We start from the raw sequence: 23,524 nt of genomic DNA, 5'->3' as shown, positions 1-23,524 counted from the left end.
ATTCTGACCTCCTGCACAACACAGGCCACAGAATCTCACCCACCCACTCCTGTATCAAACCCCTAACCTATGTCTGAGTTATTGAAGTCCTCAAATTGTGGTTTAAAGACCTCAAGGTGCAGAGGCATACAATTGAGGAAATGGGCTCTGATAGGGATGTGCAACAGATAAAACCATCATGGAGGAGAACTGTGGATTTTATGGTTTGCATAAAAAAGTAATTTGGATGCCTGTTTAGAGACTACATAGAAAAGTAACTACTCTGAAAATAGCTGGGTCCTGATCCTGAGTTTATCAGAGAGAGAAAATTCCCATTGGTTTGAGGATTACGAGTGTCAGATTAGGCCTATGGATTTCAAATATGCAGTGTAGGTGTAGCCGTCTCAGTCCCAGGACGTTAGAGAGACATGGTGGGTAGGGTAGCCAGGTGCCCAGTTTTTGACTAGAAAGTCCAGTCAAAAAGGGCGCCTGACAGTGTCTGGTCACTGCGGGCAGAGGAGACGGGGAGGTGCTGGGTCATCACCCGTGCTAGCCCTACTCAGCCAGGTGTTGGGCGGCTGCAGCTCCACAGGTGATTCCCTCCTGACCCGGGCAGGGGGTGCGAAGGGAAAAGCAACGAGTGATGGGGGAGGAGGAGGGAAAAGGAGTGGAGTGGGCAGAGTCTTGGGGGAAGAGGTGGAACAGGGCCTATGGGGAAGAGACGGGGCAGGGGCAGGGCTTTGGGGGGGAAGAAGTGGGGCAGGGCTGGGGCCTCAGGGGGAAGAGGCAGGGCAGGGGAGGTTCCGGCACTCCTGCTGGAGTGTCCATTACCAAGTTGGCAACCCTAATGGTGGGTGAGGTAATATTTTTTTACTGAACCAACTTCTTTTGGTGAGAGAGACAAGCTTTTGAGCCACACAGAGCTCTATGGATTTCAAGAGCAATTTAAGGGACATATCAACAAATAACTTTAAGATATCATTTTCTTATAAACCAAAATGTAAAAATGTGCTAAATGTGTTTTGGGGACATTATTATGAACGATTTCCTGCTGCATGTATAAAATCAGGAAGATGATTAATAAAGATGATGGTGCATCTTATATTTTTATTGTATGAAGCAAAACATATTGATGATGTCCAATATTTTCATCTTCAGTTTCTTATGATTAAGCAGAGGTAGTGTTTAGAAATGTTTAAGGACACATTTTTGAACTATCCCTAGAACCAGGAGAATGTTATATGATGTGCCATTGTGAAGAAAATGTTCTGATGATCGCGTTGTTATGTTAGTATGATCCAGGTTATTCCTAGCAAACTGTAATGTTGGTTTTAATTAGATTTCCCTCCCTTTTCCGTCAGAACAAAACCTCTCATGTATTAGGCCTCTCAACAATGGTTTGACTGACAGGCATAAATTCAGTAAGTAACTAGTTTTCTCAGCTCAATCCTTATACTAAAATGATCAAGCTAATAAAAAAGACTCCAGGCTGCCACGTTAATTATAAGATAATAACCAATTAAATTGGGGCATGAGAGAATGTCTAAAAACTGATCTGCATGTTCTAACAATATTAGAAAAGTTATTGAATCCTATTTGTGTCACCTCTTATTAACAATCTTCTCTAGAGAGTGCTCTGGTGTAAAAGTACTATACTTTCTCCCTGTAATTCACTCTCTTCCTTCACTGAATGTTTGCCCTTTCTCATATCAGCATCTCTGGCTCACAGAAATTTGCTTTGTGGGTTGTACACATTCTGCTATAACAATGGTATGAAATGACATAATGGGGTCTACATTCTACTATTTGCATAGTGCCTGACATAGAGCAGCACTGTCTATTTTTGCTTATCCGTTTGGTATGTGTCTATTATGTATGTACATATACATGTCTTCTTAACTGTTTAATTTTAAACAATGGTGTTTATGCCAACAAAGAGGTACGGTGCTGATGGAGATGATGCATTTCTAGCATGCGCTTACTGAAGTAGTAAAGACAGAATCCAGCACGGAATGCCTGGATTCAAAGCCTGGTAGGCTGAAGGTGCTGGCTGCATACAGCAGGCTGAGCTTGTCTCTAGGAGGTTAGCCTGTCGTGGTAGGTAGCAGCCAGAGGTAGGAAAGTCCATGCAGATAAACTCCCTGCCTCTCCTGCTCAACAGCTCCTGATTCCCAAGCCCATCTGCAGCCCTTCAGGGTATGTCTACACTGCAATTAAACATCCGGGGCTGGCCTGTGCCAGCTGACTCAGGCTCCCAGGGCTTGGCCTAAGGGGCTGTTTAATTGTGGTGTAGACTTTAGGGCTTGGGCTACAGCCCAAGCTCTGGGATCCTCCCACCTCGCAGGGTCCTAGAGTCCAGGGTCCAGCCTGAGTCCAAACGTCTACACCTCAATTCAACAGACTTAGCCTGAGCCCTGGGACCCTGAATCAGCTGGCACAGGCCAGCCACAGGTGTTTAATTGTAGTGTAGACAGACCCTCTGTCATCCCCTGCTACCTCCTGGCTCACAAACACACACACAAGGACTGCCTAGTCTTTGGGGGGAGTTACAGCACTAGAATTGACTAACCTGTTTGTGTGGCCAAAGATGCCAGAGGCAGACTGTTCCCGGCTCTGCTTCTATAGGTCAGGCTACCATATATACTGTTTGTATTTGTACAAAAATATGGGAGTGTTTGGAGGGAAAACACTCAGTCTCCCTTGTGTAGCTAGAGAAATGCCCTGTATTATTCATTTCATGTTAAAGTAATGTAAAGTCAATAAATAACGACGAAATAACTGGGAAGAAAAGAGGAAAAACGCATTCACAAAAGCAAAACAGAAAACAAAACAAAAAACCCTGAAATTTCAAAGTTGTTTCTGTTTCGCAGAGTTTGAAATGGAACCATTTTCCATGGTGTTTTTCGTGAGTTTTTAATCAAAATATCAATTTTTATTAAAGTAAGCTAAATTTTTCAATTCCTGAGAATCACATTTTCTTACTGGAAACAGAGTTTTCAGTAAGCTAGTCATTTCAATAATGATTTCTAAAATGATTTTGATAAACATTTCAATAACATTGCAAATAATATATGGATTAAAAATGCCAGGAAATATTTTTTCAAAAAGCAAAAAACTTTGGTAATGCCAGTAAGTTCTCACAAAAAAGTTTAGTTTCCTAAAATAGGCCATTTTTCACAAAAAAAATCTTTTTTTGAGAAAAATTTTGACCAACTCTACAAATAACATTTATAAAATTCCCAAATACAATTTAAGAATGGAAGAGACCGCATGTTGTCAGAAACCAAAGATTTATCACACCATCAGTTCTTAAAATGAATTCTCAGTGAAGTCAAAGGGGAATCTTTGCCTAAAAATTGGTACAATATGCCCCAAGATACATACCCTACTAATGTGTTAGATAAGGAACCAGAACACAAAGAGAACTGCCTCTGCACACAGTCATCACAACAGAGATGTGCAAAGGTAAGTTTTAGGCCAGTTTTCCACATATTCTCTACCCTGCTTTCTGTACAGATTGGCTAAACCCCAGCAACTACCCAATAGTGGGTTTTTAGGGAGAGGGATTTTTTTCTTTGTCTAATGAATTAGTCCTTCATTTTACTCTTTTTATTTCTCATACAGCTGATCAGATTTGTGAAAGAATTGTGGGTTTTATGATAAAAGCATGACATTTCCCAGAGTCTTAGGGCATGACCTATAAAGATTTTCTAATATGGGGCCATCACCAACTCATACCAGGCTGGCCGTGGCAGCCATTTTAAATTCTGAATGCATTTTTTCTAATGTTTTTCAGATACTGATTGTTTATAGTATTAAACCATCCCACTGTGTTTTTTTGTATTTTATTTTGTATTTTTATATTCCTATTGTCCTAGGTGTCCTAAAAACTAAAGCAATGAAATGTGATGGCTTGAGATTATACAAAAATATTTAGAATTAACATGCTTTGTAGTGTGTCATCAAGGAGTATTTACAGAAATATTAATTACATAGAAATATAACAATAAGTTTACAAGTTTCTGTTCATGAACAGGTAGTTACATTTCTCTTTGCTAATAACGATATTTCAGATCGGTCCATGCTTAACAGGATATTTCTGTGTCTCAAAAAGATTGAAAAGGCAGCTTACATAAACATGCAGCCTAAAATTAATTAAGAAACGAGGAAGTCTTTCAGTCTTCAATATATTGAAACATTGCATTCCCCACCATTTTTCAAGAAGAAGAGCTGCAATTTGGTCCTGGAGATCTCCCTTGCAGGAAGTCTGCTGAACAAGGGGAGTTTATTTTGCTTGATAGGCTCTGTTAATGACTTGGTTTTGTCTTGCAATCTCTCTGTTTTAAATGAGATTAACTGCTGCTGCCTGATTGTCTCTGCTAGGAGCTTGAGAAGATCACAGCAGGGTCTGCAATGTCTTCAGTGTCCAGTTTAATTAAGTCTACACTCTCCTCTGAGAAGAGGTTGCTCATGTCTTCTATGACCTCAACAAGTGCCTTGACATGTTGTGTAAACGAAGCCTGGGCACTATCATCTGCTCATGGTGCTTTGTGTTAGACCCTTTTCAGGTGGTTCCTTTCTCTACTGTGGCTTCAAATTCTCCTATCACCCTGGCTACCTCTGGTCCCGCTATCATCCACCGCTGAAGGGCCTCTGGACTTTGTGTTAGACCAACAGCTCCACTATGCCCTTTGATTATGGCATTATTTTGCTCATGAGCTTGGTCAAGTGCAATTACAGAGAAAACATGCTGGGTCTTGCAAACTGTGGCTTTCCTGTTTAGGAACTCTTTAGCTGTGTCCGGATACACTGTGTGAAAGCTTACCATATCCTGTGGATGAACAGGCACCTATTGAGCATAATTAGTATGATCTAATGCAAAGAACCAGAGTGATAGCTTTCCAAGGCATTCAGTGTATAAAGCAAGGTTTGACAGATTGACAGCACATAGGTCAAGACAAGAAGCTCCAGATTAAGGGTACGTCTTCACTACCCGCCGTATCGGCGGGTAGCAATTGATTTATCCGGGATCAATATATCGTGTCTCGTTAAGACGCGATATATCGATCCCCGAACGTGCTCACCGTCGACTCCGGAACTCCACCAGAGCGAGCGGTGGTAGCGCAGTCGACGGGGGAGCCGCGGCGATCGATCCCGCGCCGTCTGGACCCCAGGTAATTCGATCCAAGATACTTCGACTTCAGTGTAGCTGAAGTTGTGTATCTTGGATCGATCCCCCCCCTAGCGTTGACCAGCCCTAAGTGTGGTATGTCAAAAGTGGAATGTTGGGTTTTCTAGTTTCCACTTGCCACACCATTTATATTACTCCATGTGGCCTCATCTTCCCTGAGACCTTGGGTATACTGTGTGTATGCATTATACAGCAAGATGTACTGACCACTGGTGGGCCGCCTAGCACGAGACACTTTCAGGAAGGAGTCAGCTGTTCCTGGGGAAGCCACTTTGGCCTGAACAAGGGCTTCTGTCCATCCACTGTCTTCTAGCCAATCTCAATCAGCTTTAGACTTGCCATTTCCAGATGAAGACCACTCAACATAACAACAAATTTGTCCTCTCCATTCCCAGCAGGCCAGGTCAACTCTATCAGTTTGATTATGCTGAAAAGGAGTTGATCCACAGTGATCACTGGCACATGTATTTAGGCGGTGCACAGCATTCCTTATCACATCCATGGCCTGACAAATCATTGCACAGACTTGGAGTCATCTGGAAAGAGGGGAAGAAGCGCAGTGATGGCTGGGGCGAAGTCTGGGATGGTAAGCTGCCCAGAAAGTGTCTTGATCTCCATTGAAGGTATCCAGACTTGCTGCTTGCCTTACTTGTTCAAGCCACCTGCATTCTTCTTGCAGGGCTTGCGTAATCAGTTGGCAGTCCGTTTTCATTTCAACATTTGCATCAGGGATGGCAGCATTGGTTTTCTTCAAAATCATTGGAGGGACAATTCTATAAGACTCAGGAAGTGATGATATAGACTTCTTCACTGATGCTGCAGTCTCACAGTCCAGGGCAGGAATTCTGTGGACAACTCCCTCCACTTGAGGATACTGAAAATGTGATGTCCCAGTTCTCTGGGAGGAGTCTGTTGCTGTGGTGGAGCTAGGATTGTGGTCTATGTTGTCTATGGCCGCAACAGTGAACAGACTACCATGGAGCTTGAGCGGACCGACTACATTCTTGTTCTTGGAGTGTTGGCACGCATTGTTTGCCATGCTAGTAGAGAGGCCAACACTCTGTCATAGAAGATAGTGGACTATCCAAGTTTAAAAGAAGTATCTACTAGCTCACTTTTTCATGTCAGTGCATGAAGTATCAAACTGGTGTAGACTGGAAAAGGCATTTCTCGAGCTTTGTTGTGGTACAAACTTTCTGTTCCTTCACGGCAATGGATATTATTGTTGTACTGCAACAGCTGTGCCAAAATAAAGGTAGCTGGATGAATGGAAACTTGTTCTGAGTTTTAATGTTTGAACCACACAATATCATGGACATCAGTGCCAGTAGTGACTCCAGCACAGATTTTGCCTGGCATCCTGGGTCAAATGATGCAAGTAGACTGTGTTTTTGTTTAAAACAGCTCCCTTTGAATATTTTTTTCTGTTTGGGACAGGTGAAATGCTGCTTCATCAGTTTTCCTCACATGCACTGCAGAGGACAAGTTTAATGCCCTGGTTGAAGGCAAGGAGCACATCACATCCTTCTTTGTGTGCTTGGAGAGCTGGAATGTGTGAAAGGATATGGGATTTTATTTCACTGTGTTGTGAATGCGCGCAGGCAGCTGTTCTAGTCTAGCTGTATAGAGCATCGTGAGGACAGCTAGTTTAAACCCTGCACCCATGTCTTCATTCAGTCTTGTCTCTTGTTATCTATGTTATCAGTTCAGAAGAGGCAGTCAGTCCCATGTGATATCTTCTCTGTGTTGCTTTGCTCAGATTTCTTCCCCCTTACTTTGTTGTAGAGAGACACCAAACATCTTGCATGATACCTTGTCCCTTGGGCCACTAAGTTCCCTGCACTTAGGTTTGCAAGCAAGCACTGGTCTTGCAGCTAAAGTGCACAGTTGTGGACTCAACTATCAATGCTGAGAGTAGAAGCTTCATGGAGGTCTTCTGATGGTATGTTCATTTCACAAATAAAGCACCCTTCTTTTTCTGGAGGTCCTTTGTTTTGGTCACCTAAACATGTGTATTTCCTCTGCAGTTCATCAGGGTGATCCACAGCTTTTTCAGATTTTTTTTAAACTTGATAGAGCAGGATTTGTGCCTTGTTCAAAGGTTTCTCAGTACCATCACCATTATCTAATCATCTGTCTGTGGATATGGGAAGTGCATTCATCTTATGGAAACATCTGATATTTTCTGCTAGAGTTTGATGGCCAGATCCAACATGCTCTCTTTTTGATTCTGCTGGATTAATCAACTCTATAGTTGTTTCTTCCTGACAAAGTGCACGCTTGCCTCAGTCAGTAGAGGAATGGGATGTCTCCGTTGACGGACCTGGCTCTCAAACAAGCTTATATCTTTTTGACAGGTTTGAAGCACCAGTAACAGTCAATAGTAATCTGTATCTTTCACTACTGTGTATAGTTAATATTACCCAAACACAAAGCAGCTTTCACACAACCAAAGTAGTATCTGAAAGAAAAGAGAGAAATGTGATTAAATTCTTCCAAGACCACACTGACGATCAAAATTAGTACAAAATGTGTCCTTACACCAATTTTAAGGTCTTGTTGAAGCAAAACCAAGAATACACCCCTTGTATGTCCAATTGTAAAACATTATTTGCTGATTATGACAATGTTTGTAAAATGGCTGCCACAGCCAACTTGCATGAGCTGGCAATAGCCCCATATCTGAAATTCGTTATTAGGTCATGTCCTAACACTGTGGCAAATTTCATGCTTTTATCATAAAACCCACAATTCCCTCTCCCTTCCCCCTTACAAATCTAACCGGCTAATAAGTAAAGGTTTATACTTTTGCACAGCACAACTGACTTTGTAAGACTCCGTATTTACACAAATAAACCAATGGATGTTGAAATGACTCAATTAAAATGGCAGCATTTGTGTGTAATTCATGAATTAAAGAGTCAGATTCCTCTCTCACACACACTTTGATCTCAGTCGGGAGTAACTCCATTGAAGTCAATAGAGTTATACATTCTGTAGTAGATTCTAAAACTGAAACTGGGTATTTCTTTCTATATAGCTTTCGTACGTAAGAATTTCTGATACCAGTTAAAGATTCTTTATACACGTAGTGTCACATTTTCTAAAGCTCTGTGTGCTGGCCTGACTGCTCCCACTGAAGTCAGACCATAGGCTGTGATGGAACAGAGTTAGGCCAATGCTGAGCACTGCGGAAAATCCTTAATTTTAAAACAGATCATTTTAATAACCGTTTACAGTTAGGTTAACTGTTCTTTGAAATCTATTAAAATGGACTTAAGGAATATTTTTCATACACATAGATTGCATTGACCGATCCATTTTTGTATTAATTGAAAAACTTTCAATCTCAAGCAATTAAACTGAATTTTATTTTTATCACCATAGTTCAACATCATAATAAACGGAAGTGCTAATGTTTAAATGCTTCACTATGCTAGTTGTGGTGTTCTGATTTTAACTAAAGATAGTAAAACTTACTGTAACCTGTTGATTGTTTTGACAGCTATGAGTCAAATTACTATGAAGACATTTTCAGCCATGCTGACCCTGCTGTTGCAGATCATCCCAAATTCACTTTGTGATGAAAAACCTGTGACACACTTCATGGACTGTCTTACTGGATATTTCATCATCAGCAAAATCAAAATCTAAACATTTTTTAAAATGACCAGAGAAGAGACATCTTATTTTTTCTTTGTCATTTTAAAGGCAGTTTTGTTGCAGAGTTCTTAATCTGCACTTCCAAAATATGAACCAAATTCTTCTCTCAAATAAGCCTGCAGGTCCACTGATTCCAGGGAGTGGCATTGAAGGCCTGCAAGGGTAGAACTTGGCTTTGTACATGTGTGTGGCAAATTAGAATGTTATTTTCTGTCTTAACCTGAATCTTGTATATAGCAGGTGATGATGTTGTAGATGTTACTATATTTTGTGCAATCCTGTAAATGTAGAAATCCTTAATAAATGAACTAATATCTGTACAAAAGGAAAAATATACAAACTGCTTGGAACTTTTGTAAATATTATTTTATTGCTGCCCATTACAGCAGATCCATTTTTATCTACTTATTAGTGTCTTCTCCAGCATACCACAAAGGCAACATGAGTTCCTGCAATCATAGTAAACATGGACTTCTGTTAGAATATGGTATTTTCTAGAGATTAAAAATAGAAATAATTATTTGTAACCATTTTCAAATATCAAATATGAAAACATATTATTGTTCATGGATTGTTGAAAACAGTTTGACTTTTGTTACTTCAAACACTGCCCTTGTTTAATACTTTTTTTTAAAAAAATAAACAAAACAATTTCTACCGTTACATTTATTTTTATTGTATGTGATGTTCTTTTTTTTTTTTTTTCAACCAAGTATTTGAGTGTGCTGTAAAATCATGAAACTTTGAGCAGTATCTATCAGGTTTTTAATCTTCTGTTTTATGATAAAATTGTGATTCTCATGGGTTTCCAAGAGGCATTATAACTATAGGGCATTCATAGGACTGACTCTCACCCTTTGTGAGGCAGGGGTGTGATGAATAAATAAATTAGCGACAGAGGGGAAATAGGGAAGAAATTAGTCGACTGACCATTTTCAGTAGTGGTATCTGGAAGGCACTCGCCTTCTCCTCTTGGCATAAGACCCTAGATAAATAATAAAAGATAAATAGACAAAGATACAACAATCCCCAATTTAGGGCTACATTGTAACAATGTAACCTGTCCTGAGCAAAGGCAGCGTCTAGCTGTGCTGTTCCTTGGAAAGTCACAGTTCAGTCCCTGCTTCTCCCTTTGCACTGGGGGGGGGGGGGGGGGGCGAATAATCTGTGCCAGCTCTTTACTTCTCCCTCCCTGTCAGTTCAGCTATGCTGGCTGGCGCATTGGGCGATAAAGTCAAGGTCTATATTCATCCTTCACCCCTGCCTGCACAGGAAGGGGAGTAGCACCCTTATGGTGCTTACCTATGCTGTGACCTGCAATGTGGGTAACTAGTACAGGACACTAAAGTTTCATTCCCCTCACTCTCCTTTGTAGGCAACTGCCAAGCTTACCCTTAATTAAGGTGTGTGTATGGGGGGAGGGTGTTTCTATTGTCACATCACTATTTTTGTGTCACAGGACAAAATAAGCAGCACCCTCCAGTAGGGCTTGTTGTTATAGAGAGCACTGAACTGATCCAGAAAAACCTAGGAGCTCCAAATGACTCCTCTATATCTAATGTTATCAGCCATACACACTTTGATAATTTGATGGGGCTGTTCTGCATTCTGAACCCAGGCCTGCAGGATATGAAAAATTCCCCAAGATACCAGGATGTTGCATCATGACATTTGTTATGGAACAATAAGATATCAAGCATTGGGATAAAATGAATTGGTCTTGGAGGACTAACTTTAATAGATGGGAATTTTATGAACTTGTATGTGATGGGTTGTCACCCCCGGGGTGCAGTCTGGGAGCTATGGGAACCGCTTTGCCCCCTTACCATTCAGCTGGGCTGGTCCCGCTCACACTGCTCTGCTGATGACTCAGCCAGCCTCTCCAGGCCCTGTTATCACCCAACACAACAGCAGGTGGCACCACACATCCAACTGAGCTACCTGAGTGCTTTAGCTAAGCCACTCAAGGACAGACCAAAGACAATAGCCAGTTTCCCAGCTCCCCAGCCTTGCACCCTTGCTGGAGTATAAACCCAGTATTATATGATTTTGCACTGCATAGGGAGCTGTACAATGCAAGCTCATTAATATAGGTCGCTTTCCCCTCGATGTGGGGAAATTATGCACAACAAACCTGTGTTAGCCAAGATGAGATTTTCCCAGACACTTCACTTAAAGACACATTGGTTAAGATAAAACATAAAACAAGTTTATTCACTACAAAAGGTAGATTTTAAGTGATTATAAGTGATAGCAAAGAGACGAAAGCAGATTACCTAGCAAATAAACAAAAAAACATAAACTAGGCCTAATATAGTAGATAGGATTTGAACTAGCAATTTCTCACCCTGACTGATGATACAAGCAGTCCATCAAGTTTCCATAAAGAGGCTAGAAATCCCTTTAGCCTGGGACCAGCACTTCCCCCAGTTTAGTCTTTGTTCCTTAGGCGTGGGGGGAGTGAGGTTAAGAGATGATGTCATTCCTCACCTTATAGAGCTTTTCCATATGGTGGGAACCCTTTGTTCAAAGATAAGTTCCCAGTCCAGTTTGTGGAAAAATATAGGTACCAAAATGGAGCTCAGTGTCATGTGGTCTGGTCACATGTTCTTGTATGCCTTGCTGAGTCATAGCAGCCTTTATGCGTAGTCTGGCTGAAACTGTCACAGGGAGGCTAAGCTCTTCCATGGTCCATTGTCTTTGTTGATGAGCCATTAGCACTGTCTAGCTTCTTCAGTGTTGTATCTGAAAGGCTAGTTGTGGGTGTTACCCACAGTAAGCATATTTGAAAATACAGATACATAGTCAATATTCGTAACCTCTGATAACAAAAATGATACATGTACACAAATAGGATAATCATATTTGGCAAATCATAACTTTTCCAATGACCCCTCACATGACCCATCTTGTACAAAATGCATCATAATTATTCTATAATCATATCACTATGATGAATATGGGGTGCAGTGTCACACTGTACATCTGATACTTTATAAACGTTCAGTTAAGAAACCAAATGTAATTTACAGGACATTTCCCTCCATCTTATTGTCCTAACCTTGTGGATTAAATATCTAACCCAATCTTCCTTATTCCGTAAAGTGATGGGGTGTTCACTCCTTGCTAGCTTAGAAGGGGTTAATGAGGCTGAGCAGGGGCCAGTTAACTGGCTAGGCCACCTCAGAGCGGAATTAGGTGGCTAAGTAGCCCCAGATTGATGATGGCACCCAGCTGAGAAAGAACAGACAGGGCTACAATACACCAGGAAGCTGGCAGCAGAAAGGGACTGCAGTGAAGAACCCGGTGGCCACTCTCTGACTGTTAGCAAGGGAAGGAAACCCGGGGAAGAGTTAGAAAGCCTTGAAGGGCTCCAGGCCATGAAGGAAGGGTTTACCCAGAATGGTGGTGGAGCGAAAGCCTGACAGAGGTATAGAGTAGAAAAAGGTTCAGGAAAATGGTAGCAAGGTGGGACGTTGTGGACCTTGGCTGCTGATTAGAGGTTCCCTGTGCCAGAACCTGAAGTACAGGTTGGGCCCGGTTTCCCCTGGTAGCCACTGGAGAAGTGACACAGTCTGGGCAGTGAATTGGAAGACTGCTGGAGACAGTTTGGATGGAGACACTTTGATAACACCCCTGGAAGGGGAAAATATAGTGACCTGGCTGGAGGGCCAAGCCATGAAGGGAGAGCACGCTGAGTTGCAGAGTAAGAGCGAGGCAGCAGGATGCACAAATGAGCGATGGAAGGGGGCATCGGACCTGGAAAGAGCTACACCCCGGAGCTGCCAGGAGGAGGCACCTTAGCAGTGAGTTGGCCCTGCAACATCTAGATTCTCCCTTGCTCCTTACTTTTGAAGGGACACATGCTATTTCACTTTACCCTATCATCACTTCTATCAGCCCATGTACTAAGATATATGGGTCAAACCCTAAGGTTCTTGTTTGGTTTGTACTTAGTCCTTACTCAAGCAAAACACCCATTCACTTCAAGTGATAGTTTGAGTAAAGACTTTAGGATCTGGCCCATGAGCAAAGCACATGTCCTATTAATTGCTGACTGTTCTCAAGTCACTTCCTTGTTGTCTAAATCAGGATTCAAAATGTCTCACCTAATGCGCTATCTGGTTGCCATCACAACGTTTCATGAATTTGTGGCTGTCCTTGAGATCTCTGCAATCTAGGTGAATAAACTTTGAGTCTGAGTGGATTTCCCCAGCTTTCTTTTCCTGTAAAGAAGACTTTTTAGTAGCTATCACCCTTTGCCAGATGAGGGAGCTAGCTCCGAGTCTTCACAGGTTATCCACAAGATTCTAATCTCTAAAGATAAAATGCTTTGCCCTCACACTGGATTTTTGCCGACGATTTTTTCAGAATGCTGGCTTCATCAAGGAGAGGTTGTCTTCTACAAACCAGATGTTGAGCTTAGTTTTAATACTGAGAAATCGTATTTTTAAAATGTCTGTATATTTTCATCATCTACAAGAAAAAGTCAATGAGGATCTGCTATCTAGCCAATAACTATTGAAAAAGATTGTGCAATAGATCATCCCTTGTTATTTATTTAGTATTTGTACTACCCTAACCTTAGTCATGGTCCAGGACCCCATTGTGCTAGGCACTGTACAAACAGAACAAAAAAGATGGTCCTTGCCCCACAGAGCTTACAATCTAAATATAAGACAAGAGACAACAGATGAATCCAGAGGGATAAGAGAGTACAAGGAAACAATGAGACAGTGTTGGTCAGCATGATAGGTAGTGATCTCTGCAGCCTCACCATTGCCAAGTTTTTTGTGGGCAACACAGCAAGGAAGGATTTGGGGAAGGCTTCAGAGGAGGAGGGTGAGGTAGTTTTGTGGATGTTTATGGGAAGTGACGTGCAGCATGGGAGAGAGCATGAAGGTGTGTGTTTGAAAATTTAACAAGTGGGCAGAGAAGGCTGGCATCATGGGCCAATCAGAGGTGAGTATCAACAGCTCGATAGCGAATGAGAATGCCTTGAAAGTGAAGGCAATCAGCGTATTTGACAGTACAGATATGACAGTGCAGAGGGAGCCAGTGGAGGGATTCAAAGAGAGGGTGACATGGTCAAAGCAACAGGATAGGAAAATGATCTTTGCAGCAGCATTCTGAATGGAGATAAGCAGGGAAAGATTGCATTTGTCAAAGTCAGAGAGAGAGAGATTGCACCTCTTAATTGTGCCTTTTCAAGAGAGTCTCAAAGCCCTTTCCACTATAGCCAGGGCTGCTGCTAAAGCCTGTTGGATTCATATCCACTTATCTAAAATATGTAAGACAGCTACTATATTCAAGTAGATGAGAGGAGAGGTCGGATGCTCACCTCAGTGCAGCAGCATGCCAGTGTACTTTAAACTGTAGTATTCTCTAGACCAGTGATACTCAATTAGATCTACCCGCGGGCCGATTTGAGAATTTTATCACAAGAGGTGGGCTATTGGCTCAGAAGGCTGACCAAAAAACCCCCCCAAAAAAAACAGAAAACAAAAAAAATTCAGCTGCCAATAAATAAAGACCTTGATTGCACCATAAGTATTAGTGTTTCTACCTTTTATCAAAGTTTATAAATCAACATTACCACCTTGTTGGTGGCAATCTCTAATGGGAGGGGCGACATCAATGATCTCTAGCAAGCTTTGTGAAGAGTGGTTTGTAGGAGGTCAGGGCAAGGTGCATGCACTGGTGAAGATGCACTGGTGAAGATACTCATCTGTCAGGTGATTGGTATTGGTTTTTTATAATGTTCGTGGTAGAAAACGCAGATTCGCAGAGGTATGTTGATCTGAACATGTTAAAAGATAGATGGGTAGATTTTGGCTATTCTGAAACTGGTCACATACTGAGTCCAGAAATCACAAAGTTCCACTTCTCTGAGTTTTTCCTGAAATCTGGAGCCTTACAATTTCTAATTGAAAGGCATCTTCATCAATTGAATCAAAAATGTTGATTGCTTCAGAAGGGCAAGGTCCATTGGCAGAGACAACAAATGGATCATGAAAATAAAAGCAAATTCTTTTGAATATTAAAATTCTCAAATTGCATTTTAAAATTTTCAGTCAGAATGTTTAGGAATTCTTGCATTGTTTTCATCAATGTGTCATCTGTAGCAATAACGACACCTCTTTCATTACAAATTAAGCACTGCCAGTTACTTATGAAGGAAGTCCTAGGCAACGTATCACGGTTTGTGAATTTAATTATAAACATTTTTTAAGGTGAGCTGGCAGGCACACAGTATGCCTTGGTGGGCCACATTTGGCCCGCAGGCCACCTATTGAGTATTAGGTTCTGTATGCCCAGCTAATCCTGCAAGATGGTGAACAGCCTCAGACTTGATGTCTTGCAGGAGCACTCAATACCTTGCAGGAACAGACCCCAGAAGTGGGGATGCATATTCTGCATGGAGAAAGACTTCTCAGTAACTGGAGTTCTTAAAAAGATTGCCCCCACAGATCCACATTCTGCATCCCTGCTTGTCTTTGGAGTAGCTGCTCTAGTGAGAAAGCAAAGGAGCTGGAGCAGTGTATCTCTCTTCATCAACAGAGGCACGATGCCTTAAGGTGCATGTTTCAAAACACATAGTCCTACCTTTGACCTGCTGTCTAAAGGGTTTCAGGTCCACATTGCTTGGAATCCAAAAAGTGGAGACCTATGGAAACTCCAGTTAGGGGTAAACACTGCACACTAACATTTAATATTTCTTAAAATCTAAATTAGTTTAATCACCTTTCAAGAAAAAGCTAAAGTGTTTTTATTTTTAAAAAAATCTGCAAACAATAAATGGTTAATTGCAGATAGAGAACTATTCCCATGTACAAGTACTTTTCACAGCTCTGCCAGTCCTGTTTGATGCTAGCCTGAACTTATCAAAAACTAACCTTTATTATAAAAATGAAGGTTAAATAAACAAAATGGTCCCTGAATAAATGAATCAAAATGTGTGACTTGTGCAGACTGTCTCTAGTACCAAAATAGAAGTCAGGGCTCAGCATGTGACTACTCACTTTACCTTCCCAAAGACATTTCACTTAGTAGCAGACAGCAGCTGCAGCTAAAAATAAAGACTGATAAGCAACCAGAACCTCAGTTAAACACAGAAGCCACCCTCAATGCCGGAAAGAAATCAAAGGCAACAATGAAGTCGCTGCGGTTCATCAGTGCTGAGGCATTGGTATCGAATGCACAGCTTGCCAGGAAAAGTCTCAGCAGTGTTGCACATAACCTTTTTCCTCTTCTTTTTAAAGCCAGTTATTTACTGGAGCAGGGGGAAGTGATCCATGACCTGGTGGAAAACTGGCCCCTGGCAGACTTTAATATAGGAAAACTGTTAGGGACAACAGTGGATTACCAGGAAGACATCAGCAGCAGAGCATGCTGTGTTTGTTTGGAAAGTTGTCTAGTTGGGCTGAGAGATTATGTGTTGAATTGCTGTTCTCCATACTCAAAGAGACTGAAAGTGGTGGACCTGACAGGCATAAAAGATGTTGAAGTTCAGCTCTGCAAGTGTAAGAAGACTCTGGGAAGGTGGGCCAGGACAGAGCTACTATCAAAGCTCTGTTTTGAGCTGCTTGTCGAAATGCGAAGGCTGCAGTTCAATCCATGTATCTTTGATATTGCTATTGACATTCTCATTGACCTGTTTGTTACAGAGCGGAACTATGAACTTGTGGTCCAAGCCTTACCGATGAGGTGCCACTGTCCACTAAAGATTCGTTGTGTGGCATTCAGAGCTGACAGTCTCACTTTACGAAAGCTTTTCTACATCATAAAGCTCACAGATCCCTCTTCGCTGCGCAAACTTGAAGTGGTTCACAATATTCGTTTGGAAATGGAGCACTTGGAAGTGCTGTTTAATAACATCCACTTTCCTCTACTGACATCGCTTACCCTGCCGGCCAGAGCATTCAATGTGCAGCGGTTTGCAGCTGAGGATGAACTAATCCTTATGACTATTGGAGAAAAGATGAGCCAAATGACGCAGTTGACCGAACTGAGCCTGGCATTTTCTACCCTCACAGGAAAAATACGGAAACTGCTCAGGTAAGTTGTTCCCAACAGTGTGACTGAAAGTGTGATGAGCCACTCGTCAGCTCAGTGGCACTGAATTAAGGGCTGCCAAGGCTAACGAAAAGGGGCGGGGTGAACAATGGAAATGTTTTTATTGGGAAATCCATTGAGATGTTTGCAGCACTCCAATCAGGAAGCTAATGATGTCTAACTCATCTGCAGAAACCAGACTGTAAATTTACTACAATCCTATGTCTATGGTGATTTTATGTGGAGAGAGGGACACTAAGGGCAGTTCTACACTATGGGGTTAAGTCGACCTAAGTTATGCAACTCCAGCTATGTGAATAACCTAGCTGGAGTCGACGTACTTTAGGTCGACTTATTGCGGTGTCTACACCACGCTGGGTCGACGGGAGAAACTCTGCCGTCAACTTACCTTATGCTTCTTGTTCCGGTGGAGTACCAGAGTCGATGGGAGAGCGATCGGCAGTCGATTTAGTGGGTCTTCACTAGACCCGTTAAATCGACCCCCGGTGGATCGATAGTCGCAGCATTGGTCCACCGGTAAGTGGAGACAAGCCCTAAGATGTAGTCTGAGACCATCTAATGCTTCTCAATGGGTCTGTGTATCTTAAGGCCAGGGAGATCCAATGCTGTATCTAAACTGGAATTTGGGTTAACACAACTAGCCACACTGAATACATAGAAAAATCCAGTAATTCTGAATGTCGGGGGAAAAGCTGTCAATAAAGAGCACTGTTATTTTTGAATGACCTGAAACAACAGTTTACTGTGTTCTCTTTGAAGAGCTAATTTTACAGTGGAGCAAATAACCTAGTGACATGCTGAACTATTCTGTCAGTGAGATAATGTGTGGCCCCCAGCCCAGCTGTGAGCACTAAGCCAGACCGTGTACGCTCCAGTCCCTTGTGCCATGTAGACATTCCAACTCAGGCTGGAGCTCAGTCTGTGAAACACAGCAAGGAGAGTGAGTCTCAGAGCCCAGGCTCCAGCCTAAGTGAGAACATCTACACTATTTTTAGCCCCATAGTGTGAGCCCTGCAAACCCAAGTTAGCTGACCTGGGCTCTGAGACTTGTTGCCGTGGGATTTTTATTTATTTATTTATTTATTTTGTGTGTGCAGTGTTTGCATACCCTAAGGCACTTCTGAAAAATCCCACCCATAGGCATCTAAATAGGGACTTAGGAGCCTAACTTTAGGCTCCTAGTTTTGAAAATATGGGCCACTATCTTTTTTTTATTGAAAATTGAGAAAATCTGCACCATTTTGTAGTCCTCATTCATTAACATTTTTGTTTCACTGTGGCCTTTATGCTGCCAAAAAAGCAGTGAAGCAGCATTATACTGAGGGATCATATCAGTGGGAACTTCCATCCCATATAGGTAAGATGTGTTTCATATACATAGTACAGCCTTCTTGGGCTTTGATGGTTCAGTCAGGCCCCATGGGTTTTGAACCCTGGATCCATAGACGTACTGTGAGTCATCACACCCCAGCCCCATCATGCAGCAGTTCACAGCAGCTGGGACCAGTGTTCACGAAGCCCAACTGGGGCATAAGCCCTGCCCCTCTACTCTGATTGGGAGAGGTCCAAGGCTCCTCATTGGGCCACAGCCCTTATTTAAGCCAGAGAAGGAAACAGGGAGTTGTTCATACAACTGGGCTCCACCCTGTCACAGACCGCTGTGCCTATTGTCTGGTCCTGAACTTTCTCTGCCTCAGGAATTCTGCCTGACAAACTAGCTGCCATCGACGGAACCACACGATATCCGGGATGGGATCATGTTTGTGAATAACTGCATTTACATTCCTCCGGGTCAGGCAAGAGTGGCAGCCTTACAGCTATGCCACAACTCCCCCCCGGAAGAACACTTGGCTTGCTCTAAAGCTCAGCAATTGACGTCCCATCTTTTCTGGTCACCCCGAATGCACACCATAATACAGGCCTTCATCGTGTCCTGCAATATGTGTGCTAGAGCCAAAACACCACATCACATGCCCTGCAGCCTACTTCAACCTCTAGACACACTGTCCTGACCCTAGGCTGCTATTGCATTGGATTTTCTTGTGGAGCTCCCAGAGTCTTAACAGGTTTATAATAATCTTGATGGTGGCAGACCACCAAAATGGCCCACTTCATGTCCTGCACTGGTCTACCCTCTGCTGAAGAAACAGCCCAGCTATGGATTAGCCATGTGGTCCATCTCCATGGACCACTGGATCAAGTCACTTCCAATCAAGGGTCACAATTTACAGCCTGATTCTGGCACAAGGCCTTGCATCTCCTGTGGGTCCAGCTGCGCCTCTGCCTACCATCCTCAGTCCAGTGGACAGACAGAAAGGGTCAATCAGATTTTAGATTGTTACATTAATCACCACCAAGATGACTGGTCCTTGCTATTGCCCAACATAGAGTTTGCGTACAATAACCCAGATCGTGCCTCCATGGGTAAAAGCCCCTTTCTTTACCAGCTATGGGAACCACAGCTACCTATGAGCCTCTTCTAACCCACCCACCTCGGACTTACTGCATACAGGGCCAGCTCCAAGTTTTTTGCCGCCCCAAGCAAAAAAAATTTCCCGCACCCCCCCCCCGGCCCTGCCCCAACTCTGCCCCTTCCCTGCCCCATTCCAACCCCTTCCCCAAATCCCCAGCCCGCCTCCTCCCCCGAACGCCGCATTTACCCTCCTATCTAGGCTTGCCTAGGGGGGAGAAGCAGAGCGGCGGCACGCTCACGGGAGGAGGCAAAGGTGAGCTGGGGGGGAGCGGTTCCTCTGCCCACCCCCAGGGTTACTTCCTGCGGCCCTCCCCGCGTCCCCCACCGCCGTAGCTCACCTCCGCTCCGCCTGCTCCCCTGAGCGCGCTGCCGCCGCTCCGCTTCTCCCCCCTCCCTCCCAGGCTTGCCGCAAAACAGCTGATTCGTGCGGCAAGCCTGGGAGGGAGGGGAGAGAAGCGGAGCGGCAGCGCGCTCGGGGGAGCAGGCGGCAGTGGAACGGAGGTGAGCTGTGGGGGGGAGCGGTTCCTCTGCCCACCCCCAGGGTTACTTCCTGCGGCCCTCCCCGCACCCCCCACTGCCACAGCTCACCTCCGCTCAGGGACGGCTCCCGGCTTTTTGTGCCCCAAGCAAAAAAAAAAAAAAGAGCCGGAGTGCCGTCCCTTGGAAAGTGCCGCCCCAAGCACATGCTTGGAGCGCAGGTGCCTAGAGCCAGCCCTGACTGCAGAGAATTCATGAAATCCAGAAAGAAGTAAGGGGAAACCTGAAAAAAGCAACATACAAACCAATATTGCCAACCAGGAACCCCTATTCAGTGGGACAAAAAGTGTGGCCCTTGACACAGCACCTTAACATGAACAGACCCATGTTAGACTTTCAGTTCCTTGCCGTTATCGAATCTGTTACCAAGTTAACCTGGTCACTGTTGAACTACACCTACCCCAATCTCTCAAAATCCACCTAGTATTCCACATATCCCTCCTAAAACCATATACCAAAAATTCAGGTCCCCATAGGACCCAGCCACTTCACGCACAAGGCCATGAGGAATATGCCACACACGAGATCTTGGATTCTAAATGCCAGTGGGGTAAACTTTTATACCTGATTAACTGGGAAGGCTATGTCCCTGAGGAGTGTATGTGGGAACTAGCAGAAAATTTTCATGCTCCTGCCCAAATACAAGCCTTCCATGAAAATCACCCCTAGAACTCTGGACCCATATCGCCAGGGAACACCCCTTGGGGAGGGGGTGATGTCAGGCCCCATGGGAGTTCTGGGCGTCATCACACTCATAGGTGCCAACTCTGTGGGTGCTCCAGGGCTGGAGCACCCACGGAAAAAAATTAGCAGGTGCTTAGCACCCACCGGCAGCCAAGCTCCATTCCCTCCTCCCGCCTGCCCACGGCCCCCACTGATCAACTCCTTCCTCTCACTCCCAGAGCCTCCTGAAACCTGCATAAGAGCTGTTCAGCAGCATAAGGAGGCATTGGGAGGGAGGGGAAGGAGCGGGGACAGGTCGCGCTCTGGGGAGGCAGCAGGAAGAGGTGGGGCAGGAAGAGGCAGGGTGGGGTGGGGCCTTGGGGGAAGGGGTGGAATGGGGGCAGGGCTGGGGTGGAGCGTGGGTGGGAAGAGGCAGGGCAGGGGTGGGAGCTTGGGAGAAGGGGGAAGGTGGGGGCAGGGCTTGCAGCAGAGCAGGAGTTGAGCAGCCCGGGAGAAAATTAGAAGTCTGCACCTGTGATCACACTCCAGTCTTCTACCTGGCAGCTCACAGACAGCAGCACAAGTACCACCCCTCCACTCTGATTGGGAGAGCTTCAAATCTCCTCAAGCCCCTATTTAGGCCAGAAGAGCAAACAGGAAGTTGTTTGTACAACTAAGCTCCACCCTGCCACAGACAGCTTGCCTGGTGTTTACTTTTTTTGTCTTCTGATCCTGACATCCTGGTATCCTGACTCTGCCTGACTCTTGGTAACTGCCTTCTGGTTCCTGCCTTTTGATTCTGTCACCCGATCCAGACCTTCTGGCATCCTGACTTGGCCTGATTCCTGGTAACTGACTCTTCATCCCTGCCCTACAGTTTCCTTCGATTCTGATCTCCTGGCATTCCATCCTGACCTGAGTCCTAGTAATTGGCTCCTGGCCCCTCAGCCCGTGCTTGATGCTCACTCCTGTAAGCCAGGCCACTCATGCCCTGGCCCTGACACAATTCAGTCCTGAATGAAATGTTCACTCAGTGGAGAAAGCCATCCTGGGAGGAGTTTGCCTCCCAGACAAAGAAGAAGTTCAATCTATACTGCTCCAGAACAGCAGTAAGTTGGGATTCCAAGGCCGATGCTCTTCTGCAATCCTGGACAGACCACCTGAGGTATGGCCTGTCCTCCAATCCACTGTAAAAGATTCATCCCAACAAAGCTCAAGTCAGTCTCATTGTACCGATTGGCCCAGACAGTTCAGCTTTCTGGACCTCTTATGAATATCAGCCCGTCCTCCCATCAGCATCTGAATCTTCCCAGATCAGACATCCCAACTCAGACTCTGCGCCTCATGGCCTGGTATTTGGATGGGTGTCAGGTCAGCTCCAGAGCATTCACATTCAGAGGCTGTTTGAACTATCCGCAATCACAGCAGAAAAGTTTCCACCAGCAAATGCTACCTAGCTAAATGGGAGTGTTTCTCTATCTGGGTGCAACAGAGTGAGTTATCCCCAAAATCAGCAGGTATTCCTGCTATTTTAGACTTCTGTATCTCCTCACCCTCAAGACGTTGGGACTTTTCATTTGCTCGCTATGAGTCCACGTAGCAGCAATCAGTGCCTTCCATTCTCTGGTAGAGGGCTAGCCTATTTTTACTCACCCAATAACAAACAGCTTCCTGAAGGGTCTCAATAGGACCTTCCCATCAGTAATGAAACCAACACTGCAATGGGACCTCTATCCCATACACGCAATACTTACCAGGCCACCCTTTGAACTGGTGGCCACGTGCTTGATGTGATCACCTCTGCATGAAGGGCACCTTCCTCATCGCCATCATATCAGCCAGGAGGGTGAGTGAGCTGAAAGCACTCCTGGCCAATTCACTGTATATCACATTTCACCTTCAACCAAAATTCATCCCTAAGGTAATTTCTGAGTTTCACATGAATTCACTTCCTGGTATTCTTCCCCAAACCTCATTCTCCTCATTGGAAGCATGAGAAGACTTCATTCCCTCAACATCAGATGGGCTCTAGAGTTTTACTTCCAAAGAACAAAACCAATTAGGAAAAGGCATAAACGATTTGTCTCTACAGCAGTGTTCAGGTGGACAAGTGTTATCTGCTCAGAGATTCCCGAGCGCGGTGAGGGGTAAGCCGGGGGGTGCGCCTGCCCGGACTGCAACCCACCTGGCGCCCCCCTGGGGGCTCCTGCAGTGGATGCATGCGGCTCCCAGGAGTGTGAGCTGCCACTGCCGCTGCCCCTCCCAGAGTAGGCTCAGGGCCCTGCGCCCTGGTAGCTCACATGCCTGGGAGCCGCAGTGCCCGAGCATGGCGAGGGGGAAGCCGGGGGATGCATGGGGGCCACTGACCACATGCAACTGCTGCAGCCTGCAGGAGCCCCCAGGGGGGCGGGGGGGCGCGCCGGGCCGCAGCCTGGGCAGGAGGGGCAGGGGGCGCGGCTGCTCCCCACTAGTGGTGCCGCCACCTTTGCAGGGCTGCTGCCCCCTGTGCCGCGCCGGCTCCTCCATGGCTGGGGCTCGCCACCCCCGCAAGCTGACGCTCTGGCTCTCCGGTGCATCCGGAAGGCAACTTTTCCCTTCCGAGCCAGGGCACCGCTTTTTTAGGGTTACCATATTTCAACAATCAAAAAAGAGAACGGGGGGGAGAGCCCCACCCACATCCACTCCCTCCCACTTCCCGCCCCCCTGAGAACGCCCAACCCCCCCAGCTCCTTGTCCGCTGGCTGTCCCCTCCTGGGACCCCTGGCCCTACCTGCCCCCCAGGACTCCACCCCCTACCTAAGCCTCCCTGCTCCTTGTCCCCTGACTGCCTCCTCCTGAGACTCCCCCACCCTATCTGCCCCCCCCCCAGGACCCTACCCCTTACCTGGCCCCCTGGCTGCCCCAACCCTTATCCACACCCCTGCCCCCAGACAGACCCCCGG

General features: G+C 45.0%; 2 protein-coding genes across 2 annotated transcripts in view; both read left to right on the top strand.

The window, feature by feature from the left end:
* The window catches only part of PLEKHG4B (pleckstrin homology and RhoGEF domain containing G4B), a 95,478-nt gene extending 85,982 nt beyond the window's left edge, over positions 1-9,496 (top strand). The window contains exons 23-24 of the mRNA XM_029912484.1: positions 1,341-1,400; positions 8,676-9,496. Of these exons, the coding sequence (XP_029768344.1) occupies positions 1,341-1,382 (42 nt within the window). The 3' untranslated portion in view covers positions 1,383-1,400; positions 8,676-9,496. The remainder of the gene's footprint in view (positions 1-1,340; positions 1,401-8,675) is intronic.
* A 6,429-nt stretch (positions 9,497-15,925) lies between these two features.
* LRRC14B (leucine rich repeat containing 14B) overlaps positions 15,926-23,524 on the top strand; it is an 11,392-nt gene continuing 3,793 nt past the window's right edge. The window contains exon 1 of the mRNA XM_024213325.3: positions 15,926-16,891. Within this exon, the coding sequence (XP_024069093.1) occupies positions 15,987-16,891 (905 nt within the window). The 5' untranslated portion in view covers positions 15,926-15,986. The remainder of the gene's footprint in view (positions 16,892-23,524) is intronic.

Source organism: Terrapene carolina, unplaced genomic scaffold, assembly GCF_002925995.2.
Source record: "Terrapene carolina triunguis isolate 2854851 unplaced genomic scaffold, T_m_triunguis-2.0 Scaffold229, whole genome shotgun sequence".
Taxonomy (NCBI): domain Eukaryota; kingdom Metazoa; phylum Chordata; order Testudines; family Emydidae; genus Terrapene; species Terrapene triunguis.
The sequence above is the reverse complement of the archived record's forward strand: the minus strand, read 5'-3'. Positions and strand labels throughout refer to the sequence as shown.